The 20362-nt window shown below is 29.7% G+C and overlaps 3 protein-coding genes across 3 annotated transcripts; 1 reads left to right on the top strand and 2 right to left on the bottom strand.

Annotated features, from left to right (window-relative positions):
* Positions 1-147: 147 nt before the first annotated feature.
* On the bottom strand, positions 148-5756 carry LOC148231681 (facilitated trehalose transporter Tret1-like). Its single transcript, XM_088193694.1, has 8 exons — positions 5729-5756; positions 5430-5656; positions 1851-2174; positions 1649-1781; positions 1370-1590; positions 1102-1302; positions 912-1038; positions 148-155 (listed from the first exon to the last, which is right to left on the bottom strand). Exons 1-8 carry the CDS (start codon positions 5754-5756, stop codon positions 148-150), a joined length of 1269 nt encoding a protein of 422 aa, XP_088049820.1.
* Positions 5757-7559: 1803 nt separating this feature from the next.
* LOC148231680 (facilitated trehalose transporter Tret1-like) lies at positions 7560-13673 on the top strand. The gene is made up of 7 exons (XM_088193249.1): positions 7560-7686; positions 7769-7995; positions 12249-12572; positions 12637-12769; positions 12829-13049; positions 13114-13314; positions 13381-13673. Exons 1-7 carry the CDS (start codon positions 7647-7649, stop codon positions 13645-13647), a joined length of 1413 nt encoding a protein of 470 aa, XP_088049375.1. The 5' UTR covers positions 7560-7646; the 3' UTR covers positions 13648-13673.
* A 421-nt stretch (positions 13674-14094) lies between these two features.
* On the bottom strand, positions 14095-19334 carry LOC148231679 (protein tyrosine phosphatase domain-containing protein 1-like). The gene is made up of 11 exons (XM_088193669.1): positions 19096-19334; positions 18908-18988; positions 18456-18571; positions 18260-18382; positions 18017-18200; positions 15490-15604; positions 15149-15425; positions 14957-15084; positions 14784-14894; positions 14588-14725; positions 14095-14529 (listed from the first exon to the last, which is right to left on the bottom strand). Exons 1-11 carry the CDS (start codon positions 19332-19334, stop codon positions 14230-14232), a joined length of 1812 nt encoding a protein of 603 aa, XP_088049795.1. The 3' UTR covers positions 14095-14229.
* Positions 19335-20362: the final 1028 nt, after the last annotated feature.

The raw sequence follows: 20362 nt of genomic DNA, 5'->3' as shown, positions 1-20362 counted from the left end.
GACAACAAATGGCATTTGAGGCGTATAAAATAAGTAATTTTCTGATAAGAGACGAGATACTTTTGCCATTTAATTATGCACTGCAGTATTTCAATAATTTATTTTTAGTAAGAATTATTTAAAAAATATAGTACACGTGTTTTTAAGTTATATTGCTATGATATAAGACAGGTGTAATGAGCACGCACAATACAGCATGCAACCATTTATACGTTTGATTTACGAAAAATTACTATTAACTCCTTTCTTTCTCTCCTTTAGTAACAATAACACACAGGTAAATCGAAATAGCATCAGGATTTAAGCAAATGGTAAAATTATACTATCAGTCAATAGATGGTGTTAGTATAATTTCGATGAATAATTATTATTCATTGTCATTACAGTAGATATGGTATGATATGGTCATTATATATGATATGGGTTTTATAAGTTGTTGACAAACATTACATTAAGTATAAAATTAAGGAAGATAATTAAAGCATTAGTGTTTAATAATAATAAAATTTAAATGTATAATACATTTAAAGCATAACGGTCTAACAATATTGGTTAAATTTGGTTCTCAAACAACACCACAAATAGCAACAATCGTAATTGCCTTAGTCGAAACTTTTCCAATAATTAAAAATAAGGTAACTGATTATTCTTGCATTGATGATATTGTATGTACATACATAAAAGATTAAATAAAATATTTGTGATGGTTTTAAATTATATATTTGGTTTTTTATATTTACATCGTAAATTTAATTTTAAAAATAACTTAATATAATTTATAAATCATTTATTATTATTAGTAATCACATATTTCTTTTTAAAATTGTAATTCAAGTCTACGATCTCTTGTGAATTTTTTCCTTTTGTCTCCTTTAAAAAGGCAAGTATAATAAATAAATTAATCAAAGTACAAGTCCCAAAGAAGTAAAATACTGAATGTCTTCCATAAGCTAAAGACGCAGGCTCAAAGTATCTTAAAAATATAAAAAGTATGAAGTTCAGCGTGAAGATTACCATCACATTAGCTACACTCCGTACCTGTAAATGTAAATTATTATTTAAAGATAAACAATACAGATTGTAACAAATTTTGATACATACCTCACTAAGTAATAGTTCTGAAAGAAGTACATAAGGCACTGAACCAGCTCCAAATACGTATACGAAAATACAAAACGATAATGTTATTACCGGTAACATTGAAAAACTATCTAAGTTATAATGAATGCTTTTTAAGAAGAAAAATGTTCCAATGGTGTACATTGAAACGGATACAGCGAACAAGGAGAATACTAACAGTATCTGTGTAATAATAAAAATAATAATTAGAATAGCATTTATATTTATAATACTAGTATGCTTATACAACCTTTCTTCCTAAACGTTCAATGAGCCACGACGTACACAAAGAACCCAAAATCTGAATGCAACTATATATCACCGCAGCTAACTCCGGCGTTAAGCTCGATTTACCGCTCTCTATAAAAATTGGTACTGCATAACTATTGATCACAAACATTCCTGTGAAACTCTGACTGATAAACGCTGCAAGACATATTAGGAAGCCTCGTCTTAACGGTTTTGAAGCAACTGAAATGCAATTTTTTAATAATATAAATATTTCAATCATATATAATTAAATACATACACAACATTTTTAATGATGTAATCATTGAATATGATGACAAATTAAGTGTTGATTGTAAAAACTCCATTTCTGATCTGATCACTTCGCTTTTAACGTCAGCGTGTCTCAACCATGCTAGTGCTTTAGCAGCTTCCTATGTTAAACACACATCCATTTACAATAACACATTTTGGATAAATATATAATATATACATTAATTTACCTCATTTTTACCCTGCATGATTAGATAAACTGGAGTTTCAGGCATGAATATAAACAGTATAAAACCAATAATAGATACAATCAAAGAAATCCAACCGATAGCCACGTAAGATACATAGCCTCCAACTACATAAGCTGTGGTGATTCCTAAGCTTAGACATACTGTGAAAAATGATCCGAGGAATCCTCTTATGCGAGGTTCGGCTATTTCTCCAATATAACCCGAGGTGTTCGTTAAAATCAACGTGCATCCGATACCAGCGATGAACCGTCCGACAATCAGTAAATTTGCATTCTTTGCAAATATTACAATCAGTCCATTAATCTGAAATGTAAGTAAATCAGAGTCAGATGAAAACATTAGTGAAAACAAAAATTAAGAATCCTATATATACTCTAGTGTTTTACAATTTCTATCGTACTAGTTATGATTATACAATTTAAGCTCTGATCGATCATCACAGAGTAGGTATTCCTAGATTTCCTTAATCTCCACAATGGTTTTACTTATAAAAGGCTACCCAGAAGACTTACTTTTGCTACACTGAGTCGTTGTATATTAGTATGTAAAGTTAAACAGTTAGGTCATTAATCTAAATAAACTTTCTCTTCCATTTTTTTAAGTCTCGTCAAAGAAACGTATATAAGACAAATCATGGATAATAGTTTAGTTCACTGCGGTTATTATCATGCAATTTTAATAAATTTAATCAATTACCATGCAAAACAACTATTGGGTTTTGCACCACAATGAAGCACCGGCTCATATTTCACTACTAATTTATGATTTTTGACTAAAAACAATACTGTCGTGACATGCTTCTGTTCCCATAGATAGAGAGGGCATTGAAAAGACAATATTTTAGAAGAGATAAAAACTAAAGACCATGCATTCCACACAAGTTTAGTGGATTGAAAGAAACACTGACATTAATGTATTTCACCATATGGTTACTATTTTGCAAGGAACAATAATATTTAAGAATTAACAGTAACACTCAAAGGTGTATATACAAAACTGAGACAACAGTGTGTTCATATTGTACAAATATTTTGGAAATGTAACAAATATTCCTTGCACACACAAAAAAAAAAAACATGTGTATTGTAAACATCCGCTGTAAGTAGGATCAGGTCTGAAAAAAATGTGCAGCATGCTGCGCATTCAGATTTTTTTAATAGGTATTCGTTCAATTTTTAAGCACTGGGAAACTTATGTATTATAATATAATGCCATGGATACTACAGAGAACAATGATTAATTTTGATCCATTATATAATAACATAACAATTATTCAATGTTTGCATTTGACTCACTCTCTTAATTATGTTATCAATTTATTATTTTAGTTACTATTTATGAACACAAAAACATCTTGAGAGAATTCCGTTAAATGAATAAATAGCTGCATAAAAATAACTGTGAATTGTTATTGCTGTGCAATTATCTCTTTTAGTTCAATTATATTTCGTTTAGAAGATAATTATGCAGAGTTGTGGCTCGCGACTAAGTAAACAAGTGGGAGGCCTAATTAAAAAATCATTAAAAATATCTATATTTCTTTTAGGTTTAAAGTCCTAAAATAAGAAAAAAATCAATTATAAGAGCAATAGCTAAACCGAATTATGAGTATAGGATCGTGGAATTAATCACATTAAAAAAAACAATTGAAATATTGCATTCCTTTTTATAGATTTACTTTTATTAAGTTGACCCCCAGATTTTAGGAAACAATCTTAGTTTCAATAATGCTGTCGCAAACTAATAATTGTCAGGAAACAATTCAATGAAAAAAAGAGCTTACTTAAGTGAGACTTTATTTTCCACAATTAAGTTGATTTAAAACAAATGAACATTAGAATAAATACAAATTTATTTTGAACATATCTATACTATAGAACAGAAAATACTCGTGTCTGTCTGTCTGCCACAAAAACTCCTCTCAAACGGTGGACAGTAGCGACGTGACAATTACACATGTCTTTCTGGCTGTCATTTTTATATTAACTGTGCTATTTTATTCTTTCAACTTGTTGGGCTGAACAGCGACGTACTGATGACTGACTACGTGCTATTACAATGCGTACCAATGAAACCGCTGAAGAAACCGAATAGCGACGTGCTAACGACCAATTACGTGCTACTGCAATACGCGAAAATAAAAGTCTATAATTATTGTATATGAATAAAATATGCATTTGAATAAAATAAATATAATTTTTACAGCATAATCAATGTTTTGTTTATGAAAATATGCTATTATCATCCAACCATAGCTACAATATATGTCAGATTAGAGTGCCACATTTTTTTAAGTAAATAAATCATTTTTCTAATGTTAAAATAATATTTTTAATAATAATAAAAATATGTTAACTTTTATACAAAATCCCATAATTTATAGCTGAGTGGCTAAATTAATTGCAATATTTCATTAGAATTATATTAAAATATTTTTTTTAAGATTTTTTAATTTCTCGCTACGCGACTAAATATTAAAACTATGAGAACTACAATATTTTTAAATGAAAAGGTTTAATACCATAAATTTGAACGAAGTCTTCAGCCATTGAAAACTAAATCTTAAAAGTTTTAATTCCAAAACATACTAAGTCTTTGATTCAAGAATGTTGTATGCATTTGTGAAAAATAAAAATACTTTCACTACGCGGCTAAATAAATTTCAACAGTATACAATGACCATATACCACCTATTTAGAAGAAAAAAAAACATAAGACTTTGTTTCAATCTCAAAATTTTACTTTTGTCTCTGATAAATAAGTAAATTAATAATAATAAAAAACTTTAAATTAGTTAAAATTAAAAAGTATTATAATTAATTACAAAAAAAATAACAAAAACTTTGATTTTACCAGCGAATCGTTAATTTTTTATTTAAAATATTTTAATTATGGAATATAAAATTATCTTACTATTGCTCTAAATTAAGCTCAAAAATATCTTTAATTTTGTTCTTCAATAGTTCTTAAATTTTAATTAAATTGCTTTTATTGAAAATTAAAAATTGAATTTAAATTAATAGTTAGACATAAACGGTACAATTTAATTTTATTAAATCAACATAATATATGTATAACTATACCATATGCTAAATATAATCATAATAATTATATTTTTATATATACAGTGTCTAAAATATATTTTTTTCCAGTTCCTGGCCAAAGCCATTTACCTGGATATCTATTAATTTGTTATTACTTTTATTTATTTCTTTTTTAGGGCAAAAAAAAAAGTAAAAAAAAAACTTTTTGTTTCTTATTAAGTTAGCTAGCACTTATTTTTTTAATATTCATGTTACCTTATTAAGGTTTTTAGCTAATGGGTAAAAATGATTTTTTTTCTGTCATGGTAATTTACTTTTTATAAGTTTATTAAGTTTATCGAAATAATATTTTTATATATAAGTATTTAAGATTATATTAAAAATAACTCACAAAGAAATGTTGCTTTAAAAAAACTACAACATAAAATTAAAATAAACTACTAAACGATATGAATTTCAAATTGAGAAGCCCTAATATATATTATTTTAATTCAAAGATAAAATAAGTACTTACAGCATATGGTATATTTGTCATCAATAAACAAATCTTTCTACCAAATCTTTGAGATAGGATTGCAGTTAAGGGAATGCACAGGATCGTCGGTAGCAGCAAACAAGCAGCCATCCATGAAGTCTGCTCTAGGGTCACTTCACCGACAGGTTTAGATTTTGAAAACAATTGGGGTATAGCTGGAGATACCCATCCAACTGCTAAACCAGTATTGTATCCTCCTAAATGACCTGTTTTAGTTTTTGAAGAAAAAAAATAAGTTACAATTATTTATTCAATAAATAAAGAAAAAAATAAGTTACATATCACAGCAGCGATCACTTGATGCATGGGAGTTTTCATTTTTAATTTATTTTCAGAAACGACTGCCAGCTGAGATCAAATCATGTTAAGTATGATTGTTGTTGAACAATTTTGTCTAGTCGTACAAATGCGTCGAGTGCTAACTTGCAACTGAATAATGGTAAATAAATTAACTAAATAGATTCCCAAAAATCTATATCTGACGTCACAACTGCAGCAAGAAAATTACATAATTTCATTCTAAGAAACATTAGTAAATTGATGATAAAATTAAATTGGAGTGGTTTAAAACTTCTGTTATATGATTTTAAATATTATCCAGAATACTACCAAAAAAAAAGATATATTGACTAAAAGAAAAAACAATGTATGTATTTTAAAATCTGAACGCTTATAACAACAGAAAATAAATTAATCTTTAGAAAAGTTTATTTCAATGTAATTATATTGTTAATTATTTTTTTGATAAAATTGTAGGATCCACTGTGATGGCTTGTAAGTCAAAACAGAACTTGATTGAAATTTACGCAGTGACCGTAAATACAAAACCTATTACGCATTAAGAGCGTCATAAATCTATGTTTATACTGGCCAATGCGGACCGTACGTGACAATAGACGAAATAAACTAAAAGCACCACAGCAAGAAAACGGGTTGCGAAATTGCCATATCTTATTCAAAATATTTAACGACCGTTTCAAAGCTGTTAAGATGCCAGTTTTCAACCTGTTTAACCTTGAGAAGTCCAAAGGCATGTATGTCATGCCTAAAATGGTTTTATTATTGCAGTCCAAAGGCATCTATGTCGTGTCTAATATATTTTCTATTTTCTGAGGCAATTTTAAATGATTTGATGCTAAAATTTTCAGAATTTTATTTCATTAGTTACTCAAAGACACTTATAGCAATATAAAAAGATTTAGTAATTTATTTTACCTGAAATTTTCAAATTAATAAAATTTGTCGTAAAATCTGTTAATCCATCAATTGCTTTTGCAAGCATTTTTTTGATTAGTCTGTGACAACTGTTCAAAACCTAGACATATGATTTGTTAATAAAAAGTTTTATTTTTACATTTATTTACATAGAAATAAATTAAATTACTGTTTTTAATTCAACTCAATATTTAGACAATATACAGTGGTATGACAAAATAATTGGACCAGACATTATTTTACATATATTTGTAGTTTCTACACACTTTTGTGTAATTTATAAATATAAAAACAATATTTTTACACAAACAATTTATTTTTGCACGTTTTTAATTTAAAAAAATAGTATCTAGTAACACCAATTTCCTCTTTTATTACTTAAAGTACTCTTCTATGCATACTAAAAAATAATAAAATATATAATAGCTAGTATAGAGTACTAACTATTATATTTTTTATTATTTTTTTTGTCGTTTAATTTTACCGCGGCCTGGTTTTTATCTGCAAGCGGCATTTATGCGTTATTAAGTGGTTTGGTAACTTTACCATAGAGCTATTATATTTTACAATTATTAATATTTGGATGACGTTGTTTCTGATTTTTTTTTAAATTATTTTAGTTTTTTGTAATAGGCATTTTATCAGATATATGCTGTGATCCACGTCAAACTATTTTTTTATATGGATAGCCATTTCTTATATTATATGTCATACACGTGGTGACTCAGTTATTTTTTATTGATTTCCACGTGCTTAAATTTGTCGAGCCTCATACTTTTAGATCTACCGGTATGTACATATATAGTCAAGTGTTTGATAAGATTTTTATTTGAATAGACTTATTTTAATCGTCAAGTCTTAAGTTTTATAATGAACTATCCACGTTATTTGTTTACTGTGATTCAGTCGTTTTCTAACAGTCGTCGTAATTGTACGACTAACAAGATTACTTAGATGATTTGACAAAATTTCTTAGTTAAAATGAAAAGTCCTATGCACCAGATTATTGCAGCCACAATATGTAATTATTTTTTATCTTATTTAACATTATACAAATATTTTTATTAAGTTTGTAAACATAACATATTGATGTTTAAAAACAGGCCATTTAGGAGGATACAACACTGGTTTAGTTGTAGGTTGGATATCTCCAGCTTTACCTCAGTTGCTTTCAATAACGAAACCAGTCGGTGATATAACTCTTGAACAATCTTCGTGGTTGGCTTCTATTATTCTAATTCCAACAATCCTGTGCACTCCCTTATCAGCAATTATATCTGAACGCTATGGAAGAAAAATATGCCTGCTGATTAGTAATATACCCTATGCTGTGAGTATTTCAAAGTGCAATTTATAAAAATATGTTTAAACAACTATATATTTTTTTTAATATTTTTCAAATCATGTGCTTGAAAACCACTGATTCAAATACGACCAAATCATAAAAGTGTTGAGTCACTTAGTTATCTATTTTTGACTTAATTTGAGTTTAGTATAGCTATAATTTATATTACATAATTGAGAATAAATAGACAAATTTCTTAACCAAATTATGAGTAAAAATTTTAGGTTTGATCCAATTGGTAGAATATAAATTAACAGTAATAAACTAATTTTATTATTTATTTTTCCATTATAATTAGGAGCTATAAATCGTTTATGTATAGAGAAATAATACAAGGTGTAACAAAAAAAAATTAATTGTGTATGGGTGTTGTACACAATTTGTTTAATAATGAATATATGTATACGTGTGTGTTCTCGCCGTACTACTGCGCCATGTTAACCACAAGACGTATCAAAGATCGGGCTGAACTCTCAAGATTCATATTGTTTAACTGGACGTGGTTACACGGTCGATGTAAAGCTGGTGCTTTCTCGGGCATCTGGAAGCAAAGTTATGGTTCTGGATTACTGTTTGGATGCTTATGAAGACAGTGATTCTTTAAATAACTAGGAGTCTCAAGGTATCACTTAAGAATTATGATAAGTTCAACGTTTCTTCCTGTCCTTGGCCCTCTGACTAATCTTGATGATTTGGGGAGGAACCAGACTCTTTTTTAGTGGTTAATATATATCTTATTAGTGTTTCGAAATATGTAATTCAAGCTTTTAACACCAGTTCAGCGAAAATAAAAACAACATCTCTTCTTGATCGCTTCAGCGGCATTCCGCTTGATGCGAGTTTAAATGAACCACCTTAGTCGAAAGCGAAGTGGTAGTTATATGTCAAGCTCGGTAAAAATAATTCAGCACAATAGTGTTTTAAACTATATATTATTGATAATTGAGAAAAGTCCAAGGCTCTTCCAGTTCTCAATTATTTGACAAATGCCGATAATTTAGGGTGGAAACAGATAGTGTAATAAATATGCATAATCATAATAAAAAATCAGAATAATTGGCCACAATGTGATTCTACAGAATGGATAATCCGTATTTCAGCAATTTTTTATACACTGATATAAGTGCTTTAAAACTGTTAATGGATACCGTACGCAATATCGCTGTTCACGATAATACAAAAACTCGTTACTTAAAAGATCATATGGACGCAAATAAATCAATAAGTCCTTTGCAACTAAATTTGTTCCAACGATTACAGATAGTCCTGACAATATATTCTAGATAAATTATATATGTTTGTAAAAATATATCTATCTCTAATAAATATATTTTTAATGCAAAATAATTCAGAAATTAGCATTAATACAATAATGAAATATGACTTGAAAATATATTCTAGATAAATTATGTAGTATGTATGTACATTTAGCTATGAAACATTATTTATCTCTAATAAATATATTTTTATAACCAATAAGTCAAATCGTAAATATATTTTAATGCAAAAAATTCAGGAAATAGCATTACAATAATAATACTGTACAATATTTTACTACAAAGACAATTCGATGTATGTATGTATATGTAGAATTATTTATTTAACCCGCATATATGATTATTATTTATTACTAAAAGTAATTCGAGTTTTTTTTGTTTCGAAATGTTTTGACAAAACACTTTTTCTTCAAAAAATATTTTTACATAAAAATATATTTTGATGTAAAAAAATTCGTTATAAAAATCTTTTTCAACAAATACTGGCTATGTAGTCTTTCGATACTATTAAAAATTTGATATATTAGGATTACGGAATTTTTATGTTTGTGAACCCTAGAGGGTGATGACTTCGTAGCCAGTGAGACTCAGGGTGGAAACTAGTTAGAGTTTTATTACATTATATTTACATATGCTACGAAATGTTTTCTCCGAGCGATGGTAAAGAAGCTGGCGCAGGGAAGATGTCTGTGGGTTGTTCTTGAAGGTCTTATGTAGTGAGTGTCTGGAGGCAGTTCCTCTTGCTGCGATGATAGTTTTCGAGAGTCTCAGGTCATATCTTCGCATCTGTCGGCGGGGGCGCGTCTGCCAGGCAGAGTGAATCTGTTAGTCTCTTCGAATGGCTGCTGGCGACTGTCTTCTCCTCGTCGGAGTCCATGCTTGAGTATCTAGGGCTGCAAAACTTGCTGACCAATCGCAATTATGCAGCGATCATACAGCCAATCGCTACAGTCTCTTCTTAGAACGGCAAATATGTATACACCTTTAGAAAGCGACGTTCGCTTGATGGGCATTGTCCAAGGTCGTATTTTTACACAGTTTTGAGAATAAGACCCTTTCAAAAGTAGACATCTGTGTGTGGTCACTATAAAATGATATTTTTTTGTCATTAAAGTGTTATTATTCTGTATTTTTTTACTTTTTTATCTTTATTAGTTTATTTTATTATTGTCATCGAATCATTTCATAAAATATAATTATTTTATTATTTTAAAACATAAATTTATAAAAATTCATTAATGTATCTGCTACGGTACAAAAAATTCGCGCGCTCCGGTGATGTACTCTCAGTGTACATCTAAAACTGTGTAAAAGTGAGTGATTTAAAATAAAATAAATATTGTCATATTGAGCGTGTGCCTAAATTTACGCACACCTGTTAAAACGCAATGAAACTAACCAAATCAACAAACGCTAGTGACGATCGGAGGTTTAGACGTATTATGGACACTCAAATTTCCTTTTAAATGGATATAAACATACAATAGTCCGTGCCGAATAAATTACAAAAGGAGTGATAAAAGTTCCGACAAAGTCGGTGGAGTGTAACTATCAGTTATTAAAAGTGCCTAAAAAATCTCATATATTTGAAAGATAAAATCGTTAAGCATGTATTCTATTACCGAAGAATTAGAAAAAAACACTGATAGAATTTATTTTCGTCTTTCTAATTGCTTGACAATAAATAGGCTTACCGCTGCATCCGCACATTACGGAAGCCAAAGGTATAAGACCACCGGAAGTTTCTCCCTCGTATCGGTCCAAGATTTTCTTGACCATAATAACAGTTTTAGTGAGCATGTTCAAAATAAATCAGAACAACCTTCGCTATATAAAAAATAATACATAAGCTTAAACATCACTTACTTATGGAACTTTCGAAAGGCATTTCTCTTAGGATATTTTTCTGGAGCTTCATATATCAAAACTTTCTGAGACTTTTTGAGACTTTAGGAAACAGATACTTTTCACTCTACCACAACCCTGATCCAGCTATGAAATCTGAAATCCAAGAATTTGATACATTCTTTAGAGATTACAAGACAACAGAACAATACGTGTTTATATAAGTATACAAATCGTACATGAATTTAAAACTGTTACGAAAATAATATTTTTTATTACATCCGGCGGTTACTTACATTAACATTGAAATTATCTTATTTAATAAGTTAGAAATTACAAAGAAATACTTTAATTTTAAACTGTTGCATAATAAGATAACATGTACACTCAGTATACATCACAGGATTTAATAAAAAAATCTTGCCTATGCTCATAATTTTTTAAGAATAATCTGATTTTTTTTTTTGAATAATTACGTGTTACACTTAACAGTAAAAAACATGTGTTTTTACATATGTTATCTTCTTAAGAAAAATATATTAAAATAAAATTGTCCTTTAATATATTTATAAAATAATTAATTTTTAGTTTTATTATAATATATTGGGCACCGTGTACATACGTAACTCTTAAACGAAATATAATGAAGCTGTAAGATAACAGCATAATAGCAATAGTTAACTGTTTACTCATTAATAGTTTCTAGAAATATAGTGGTATTTTTGTATTATGAGATATTAGTCTAACTTGACGCAAAAGTTTAGTAATGTAAACATGAAATCGATTGTTTTGATACTGGACGACAGAATTGTGGTTCAAATTGATTTAGAATCCCATAAGGATCTAAATATGATTGTGTTTAGTAAATCAAAATTAGTGATTATTATAATAAAAGAAATATAATTCCAATCGATCATCACAGATTTTCCTAATCTTTAGGTTGTGTATAGTGACAATTCATAATTAATAAAATAGCCGTAATTTATTTACATACTTTATGTCTCACTTCTTTCTTAGTAGTTCTCGATTGTGTTGACCCTATTGTAACGCATTGGGTTGGTGCCTGTCATGCTGCAATTGAAGACTTACAATAAATAAGCAACATGTATTTTTCAGATTACCGGGTTGATTGTTTTAATCGCTAAAGATGTAAACACACTGATCGTAGGACGATTAATTGGTGGTTTTGGATGCTTATTGATCTTGTCAAATACTTCAGCTTACATTGGAGAAATAGCTGAACCTCGCATTAGAGGATTACTCGGATCATTCTTCACAGTTGCTTACAGCATTGGAATCACTACAGCGTATGCCGTTGGAGGATTCGTATCTTACATAGCTATAGGTTGGGTTATTTTGATAATGGCTATTATAAGTTTCGCATTGTTTCTATTTATGCCAGAATCGCCAGTTTATCTTATCATGAAGGGTAAAAATGAGGTAATTGACAATATATGTATATTTTAAAAAGTAATATATCATTGTAAATGTATCTGTATTATAGGAAGCTGCTAAAGCATTAGCATGGCTAAGACAATCTGATGTTAAAAGCGAAGAAATCAAATCAGAAATGGAATTCCTACACATGACTATCAATTCAACTTCATGTTCAATAATTACTTCACTGAAGATGTTATGTATGTATTTTATAATTTATTAATACCTTAAGTTTTTGTATTATTCGTTTATATTTCAGTTGCATCGAAACCATTGAGACGTGGCTTTTTTATATGCATTGCCATGTTTGTGGGTCAGAGTTTTACTGGAATGTTTGTAATCAATAGTTATTCAGTAGCAATTTTCATGGAAAGTGGTCAATCTAGTGTAACGCCTGAAGTAGCTACTGTGATATATGGTTGTATTCAGACTTTGGGTGCTTCGGGAACATCGTGGCTAGTTGAACGTCTAGGAAGAAAGGTGATTTTATAATAAAAATTTAAATACACAGTACTATACTTATCCATATTTTATTACTACACAGATTCTGTTAGTGTTCTCCCAATGTGCTGTATCAGCTTCAATGTTCACCATTGGTACATATTTCTATTTAAAGAGCATCGATTATAACTTGGATGATGTGTCATTACTACCGGTAATAACGTTATCGTTTTGTATTTTTGTGTACATGTGTGGAGCCGGATCTGTGCCTTACATACTTCTCTCTGAATTATTATTGAGTGAGGTATGTATCATCTTTTTCAATATAATCTATATATATTAAACTTTAAATAATGATTTATAATTACAGGTAAGAAGCGTAGCTAATATGATGGTGATCTTTATCTTGAATTTCTTGGTTTTTATATTTTTGAGATACTTTGAACCAGTGTCGATAGCTTATGGAAGACATGTGGTGTTTTTCTTCTTTGCGACGTGTACTTTGATCAGTATAGTGATTACACTTGTGTTTTTGAAGGAGACGAAAGGAAAAAATGCTCAAGAAATTGTGGATATAAACTATAATTTCAGAAAGAAAATTGTGTTTAATACTGATGAAAAGACAAATAAAAAATAAAATATAACTATTTAGTATATTTGGAAGTATTGCAATTTTATTTCATATTAATTTAATATAATACTTTTTTTAATAAGAATACTATTGTATATGGCACATCGCTTATTATACATATATTTTAAAATAATTGAAGAAATGGAATCACATATGAAATTCGAGTTAATTATATTTTATAATATAAAACACAACGAACTCGAGACTACGTTCCTCAAATATTTACATTAGAGATAAGGTTTTGAGATATATATTGTCACCAAAAACAACTATTATGTATTATAGTTTAACAATCAAGAATATAATATAAGAATAATTGAAACTGGAAGCCCAAAGAATGTATCTAAAAGGGTAACATTGACAGTTTACAATCCAGAATTCAGACTTAAGAGTAGTGCAAGTATCAAGTACTACTTATAATACCTAAATTATAACTATGAACGCGCTTATTTAATTCTAAACTAATTTGTGTAAATTTGTGTTACGATTATCGTGTCTTGGTCTTTGCCGAGTTGCGTTTTTCATGCATTTTCTTCTAGGGCCCGATTTTGTGGTTCCTGTAGCAACAACAACTCGGCGAACTCTTGGTCATGTTTTTATTTCGGAAGTTGTCGCTAATGGTAAGACAGATCTTCTATCACAAGCTGGACAGCAAGCAGCTTGTTTTTGAAGCAAAGAATACAAGTCTGATAAAAATCGACCAAGAGTAGACGCTGTTCCCGATCGCAACGTAGGAACGCCTCCAGGTCTTAAAACTCCCCTAACTCTAACCCCCTGCTGACAAAGAGCACCTGACATCCTGTTCATCAAAGAAACTCTGAGCTCGCGACTCAAAGGCTTCATTCTCATGACGAACCTAATCAAATACTCCAACAGTGTAGCGTCCTCCTAAAACAAACATCACATCAAAACCAATATTCAAACCAATCAATAAAAACTCAAGTACCAAATGTAATTTTTGAAGGCATTCAGCAGTTTTTTCAGACCAGATGACAATAGTCGCTAGATCTTCTCTATCCAAAATAGGAGTTTTTAAGTTTTCGAGCCATTCAAAAAGTAAAGCACCCAAAACTGCTATATCATCCTATAAAAATATAATTTACAAAGCATATAAATTAATAAATATCATCACAATAACATACCTCAGTATTGATTCTGCTGATTCCTGCAGCTCGATTATTGAGATCAATTTGAAACTCTCGTAAATATCTCAAGCGTTCTTCAGGAAGACGATTAGGCTCCAACAGCAGTGACTATAATACATTTAAAATGCTTAATAGATATTGTGATGATTCTATAAATAAGCCTGACTTACTTCAGCTACTTTAGAAGCTGAAATGAATCTCAATTCATCGTCTATTTCTAGCATGTGATTTGGAGATGAAGTTGGAGTTGGGGCTAAAGACATGTTCATACTGACCAAAGTAGATTTAAAGTCAATCTCTATAAAAATACAAGCATTAATAATAATTTTGAATGTGAATAGATTAATTTGGTTCAGGATTACCTAATTTTTTTGTTGGACTTGTTTTGGGAGTGGTGTACATATCACCGCATAAAGAGCAATATAAAGGAGATGGGAATTCGCTCTCATCCAAGACCAAATCCGTGGAAGTAGGCGGAGTAGCTGCATCTTCACAATCTTTCTCTTTAACATTTCTTCCTTGATTTGCTAAAAATGTGTTGGTTACTGCAGTTCCTACAGCAGTACAAAAACCAGGACCTCCACCACCTTCTTCGCAATCGCAGATTTTCAATAATCTCTCACATAAACAAAATATGATCTAAAACATTGATATGTTTCATAAAAATCTAATGTATGTTTATATATAAATATTAAAAGTAAACCTTTGGAAGATTCTTGAACGCTCTTTCTTCTAGTCCATGAAGTGTAGCGCGTTGTCTATGAAGATGCTGAACCAATCCAAACTCAGTTGCTTTGTTACGATCCTTTAGTGGTTCTCTATATAGTAATTTATTTATTCATATAAATTAAATGAAGACCATCGTAACATAATACAGCTTATATATAAAAATAAAAAAATATTTAATATCAAAATTGAATTATTCGAAATGGACCAGCTCCTCGTAGATGACATTATATGTTCAAACTCTTGCAAAGTATTTGCCATAACGCAACGAATGATCGTTGGGTTAAGGAGTTGCGAAATATGTATGTGGTGCTCCTATTGCTTTGCATTCCATTCTAACAGCGTTTTCAGTGCCTCGTAGAACGCTTTTTGCGATATTTTGTTCTCATTTTTTTATATGTCACTGTCAGAGCCATTAAATAAGGAATTATTGGACTATTATTTTATCCAAAAAAATGACATGTATTGTGCGATGACTTTGTATATGTATTAAAAAAAATACAATAATCAGATTAGCAACTATCAGAAAAGTTGTAAAATTTAAACAGAATTTTTCATTGCAGTGCATTTTTTTCACGAAAAGTAAAAATGAGGTTTTAATTAAATTCAGCTCATTTATTAATTATAATATTAAAGGAAAGTTTTTTACTGATGATTAAAATAATAAGTCATGTTTGATTGTTGCAGCCGAAAAAATATAATTATTTTAATGTGACAGTTTCTTGGCAAAAACAGTTGCTAGAATGGTTAAGCACATTGTGAGTTACATCAATAAGCAATTTAATAATTTTTTTTCGGCCACACTTACTTAATCTAAATTCTTGTTATATAAAATTATAACAAGTGCACTTGCAAAATAGCGAATATTTTTTATAATTAAATGCCTATTTTTATAGGCTTTTGCAAGCAATTAGTTGCTTAGTGGGCTACTGGTTTGCAAAACATTTATTCAATATTTTCTTTGAAGTGACTGAAAAATTAATTTTTATAAATAGTCTATATGGAACAACTACTGATAAAATTATTTTTAATAAAGTTGAGGAAAACGATAAATAAATCCAATCTAAAGTGAAATCGACTAAAATGTGTCACATCCAATGGTGGTTAAAATATACGCGGAACAGGTTAAGGCTTGGTTGAAAATGCAAGGTATTTTTGCCTTTGATTATTTTCATTATTGCTTACGAGTAGGTTTTTTGTAGGAAACATCTCAATCTATCATGTGCTATTGAACCAGTTATATCAGAGTTGAATTTAACCGTCGTCAGTTCCATTTATTTTTTTTCAGATATGGAAGCTAAATACCATTCATCAGTTCAATGAAGTCTTATTAAGATTTTAAAACCTAAAAATAAGAGAAACTATAGAAATCTTTTTTACAAAAAAAATCATCCTTAACCATTGTTATCGAATACTAAATAACTTCAGAAATTAGCTTTTGCTGCAGGTATCATGAGATTTTTTAACGAATTTAATTTAAAATACAATAAAAAGCAGTGCTTGTCGCTTTTATCAATAGAGGCATTATCTAACTAATAATCATACAAATGGCAGTTTAACTTGTGTTTAAGCGTTTTAGCCACTTTAGAAAAAATGTGTTTCTTCGTTAAAATGGAACACCGTGAGAAATCTCTTAGAAGAATAAATTACAAGGTACGCGCCATAAATCAGAAAAGATAAATATATTCATCGCCGTGAGGAGAAATAACCCGTATTTTTGAGTTTATTCTTAAAACGACCGCTTGTGACGTTCGGCAATTCGTTTCAAAAAAAATTTTCACACTTCTCTTATTGGTAAAAATAGTTATCTATAAATCTAATATATAATTGTAGACAAAAATAAATAAAATAAATTTAACGTACATTGTAATTACCTAATCCAAAAATAGGTATATTATCTAGTATGAGAAGTATGTTAAGTATAAATACAAAAAAATGTACAATTGTATTATTTTGCTCCACTTTTATATATTGTGCAACAATATTATATATACCTAATGAATTAGATAAGACGATGTTGTAAAAATTACAAAATAAGGCAGTGTTAGAAGTTGTGAGTAAAAATAGATTTACTAGTTGTAGAAGTATGATTGAAAGATTGAAATTGTTGGATATTCAAGAAATATTGAAAATGAATGCTTTAGTATTAATACTATATAAGCTGGAAAATAATATGTTACCAAAGTATTTAATAAGAAATAAAGATGTACATAGATTCAAGATTAGAAATAGAGACAATTTTTTTTTTTACTAAATACATTATGAAATAAATAAATAAATAACTATCTTTGTCTTAACAAAATTAACACTTCTGACTCCAAGGTAAGGTAAAAGCGCAATTTTCAAAAAAAACTCTTTTTGTAATTAGGAATAATAATAAACTAAACTCTTTCGAGGATTTTTTCGAAATTAGTATATACGACGTCTACTCATATACTCTTGATCTAACAAAACTCGCTGAAAGTAATATTTATATGTATAGATTATATTGATCTAATGCTTACTTTATACAAAATATGGCTGTTTGTGGAAGCAGATATCTTTCGAAATGATGTACAGCTGCAACTTGCTCACTAGTTTGGATTGCTTTATCTCTCCTCCTCCTAACAAGTTTGATTGCATCATCCGCTTTCATTCTCAAAGCGTGCACTAGATAGCAAGCGACCAAAACTCCAGTCCTCCCAAGACCTAAATTATACAAAATTAGTTTGCTCTTTTCTGGTATATAGCTCACAATATTTGTATACCTGCGTGACAATGAACAGCAACTCTTCCTTCAGTGACGGCAAATGCCAAAACTTTAACCGCGTCCAATAAAGAACGCAAACCGCACGCGCTATAATCTCTCCATCCAAAGTTGTAGTAATAAACTGAAAATAGGCATCTACTCTCATATCCATGTGATCATTAAATAGTGTGTTTCATTATCGTTATCGTCTTTACTGTCGTTGTTCATGAAGACGTTAGGATCGTAGGTGAAGCCGGATGCTTCCAGGGTTGGTCCACAGTTTGCGTGCTCTCCGGGCATTTGCAGGTTTATCACGCTCCTTATTCCCCAACTGGAACAAGGTTTTTTCATGGAGAAATATGAAGGTCGACGAACTCGCGACACAAAAATGTGCCATCGTTTAGCATCGCCCCAAATGTTTGATCAATAAGTTCGATCTTGTATGATTTCATGGTTGTAAATATAGAAACTGGAAGGAATATTATTATGCTAATGTGGTATGGAAAACGAATGCCTTACATTTCATTTGGAGTTATAGTAGAATCAATATTAACATACGTTGCAAATAATAATACGATAATCACTATATTTTTTTATATGTACATATGTATATGTAACATTATTTTTAGAAAAATATAGATAGCTGTAAAATGTAGTATTAAAGTACCTGTGAAACTGTTGTATAAGATTCCACGTGGCTATTGAAGTTGTACTAGGGCGCGCCATCGCCAAAATGTCTTCTGTTATCCTAAGCAATAAATTATTTTTAATACGAGATAGAAAAGCAATAAGATACAACGATTATGCACGTCAAAAGAGATATATTATTATCCATTAAGCGCAACTAATATTCACCAATGAGAATAGACTCCTTGAAGTGCCAGCTGATCGGGTGGCCATCTCTGAGGTCTTTCGTATCTGCAACGAGCTCCTCCGCATAGAATGACGCATCTGGCACGCTCTGGAGCAAGATTTCGAGCAGCTTCTCCTAAAAGGGAATACTGCGCACGCGCTTCACCGCTTGGACGTACTGCGCCTGCGCCCATAACCAAACGCGGGTCTACCGCTGGGTCTTCGAGAAGTCCTCCGGCCATTTAGGCGACTAGATTTTTTTATATAACATTTACTTACATAAATAAACACTTATTATTTCTATTAATTTAGGTGAATTATTTATTTTATCCATAAATTCATGCATATTAAAATAATTGATTAGTTATAAAAACTAATAGATTTGCTTCCCCCAAATTTTTAACTAAGCACTACCAAAAAATAAAAGCTTTACATCTCGTTGCAAAATCTATCATACCAATAAAATAATATGCATTAATGCCTTTAAAAAAAGGCAACTGTTAAATGCAAATACTCAGGTTTAACAGGTTCAATTTCACTATTGCAACTTTCAAATGGTTAACTTCTAAGAATAAGATATAAAAAATAATATTCGAGATAATAGTTTTGGATTTGATCTCTTCCCTTTTCCCCGAACGCAAATAAGCATGAACACAGCCATAAGACTTAATTTCAGAAATTTCACTTAAGCTACCACTGCATTTCAAACTCAAAACATGTATTTAAGCAGATCATTCATATACTATCATCAGTTATTCAGCCGCGCAGTGTGAAATTTTGCATTTAAAAAAAACTGACAAATAATATAGAAACAAATCATTTTAATTACATTAGTAGTAAAAATAATGCACGCTTATAATATATTTTTAATTAGTTATTTTACAGCACAATTTTTTATATTAACACTAAAAACTCATATCTTAAAATTTGTTCTCGTGTCAATTACCTGAAATTAAATTGTACAAAATTTTGTTTTTTCGCACGTGCAAAAAAACGATGACATTTGAGCGGACCGCTAGATAGCAATTTTAAGGAAAACAAACTAGTGATATGACGCTAAAACTTACTTTCTAGCGCAATTAATAATTTTAAAACATGATTTGTTGTAAAATTATATGGTTTAAGAATTGAAGAAACGCGTTATTTTGAGATTTGTTGATTGTTTTACGTGAATATTTGGATGCATTCAATCTGAATAACAGAATAAGCAAATCAGAATTAGATTTAAATATCATTCAAAACAAGCAGTATTGTTCAAAAATAGCTCAGG

The sequence above is a fragment of the Plectrocnemia conspersa genome, unplaced genomic scaffold (genome assembly GCF_051122295.1).
Source record: "Plectrocnemia conspersa isolate PC_06_02 unplaced genomic scaffold, ASM5112229v1 ptg000009l, whole genome shotgun sequence".
Taxonomy (NCBI): domain Eukaryota; kingdom Metazoa; phylum Arthropoda; class Insecta; order Trichoptera; family Polycentropodidae; genus Plectrocnemia; species Plectrocnemia conspersa.
This window is presented reverse-complemented; position numbering and strand designations above follow the sequence as displayed.

What these genes read in the sequence shown, in the direction of transcription:
- LOC148231679 (XM_088193669.1), bottom strand. Translation starts at nt 19,334, where the DNA reads ATGGCCGGAGGACTTCTCGAAGACCCAGCGGTAGACCCGCGTTTGGTT. An exon ending in TGCTGTTCATTGTCACGCAG is followed by an intron (nt 18,201 to 18,259) that starts GTATACAAATAT and finishes TGTATAATTTAG; the next exon opens with GTCTTGGGAGGACTGGAGTT. An exon ending in ACAGCCATATTTTGTATAAA is followed by an intron (nt 15,605 to 18,016) that starts GTAAGCATTAGA and finishes ATTACTATATAG; the next exon opens with AGAACCACTAAAGGATCGTA.
- LOC148231680 (XM_088193249.1), top strand. Translation starts at nt 7,647, where the DNA reads ATGAAAAGTCCTATGCACCAGATTATTGCAGCCACAATAT. An exon ending in GATTATTGCAGCCACAATAT is followed by an intron (nt 7,687 to 7,768) that starts GTAATTATTTTT and finishes GTTTAAAAACAG; the next exon opens with GCCATTTAGGAGGATACAAC. An exon ending in CTGAATTATTATTGAGTGAG is followed by an intron (nt 13,315 to 13,380) that starts GTATGTATCATC and finishes TTATAATTACAG; the next exon opens with GTAAGAAGCGTAGCTAATAT.
- LOC148231681 (XM_088193694.1), bottom strand. Translation starts at nt 5,756, where the DNA reads ATGCATCAAGTGATCGCTGCTGTGATAT. An exon ending in AGTGATCGCTGCTGTGATAT is followed by an intron (nt 5,657 to 5,728) that starts GTAACTTATTTT and finishes AAACTAAAACAG; the next exon opens with GTCATTTAGGAGGATACAAT. An exon ending in TGACAAATATACCATATGCT is followed by an intron (nt 2,175 to 5,429) that starts GTAAGTACTTAT and finishes CTTACATTTCAG; the next exon opens with ATTAATGGACTGATTGTAAT.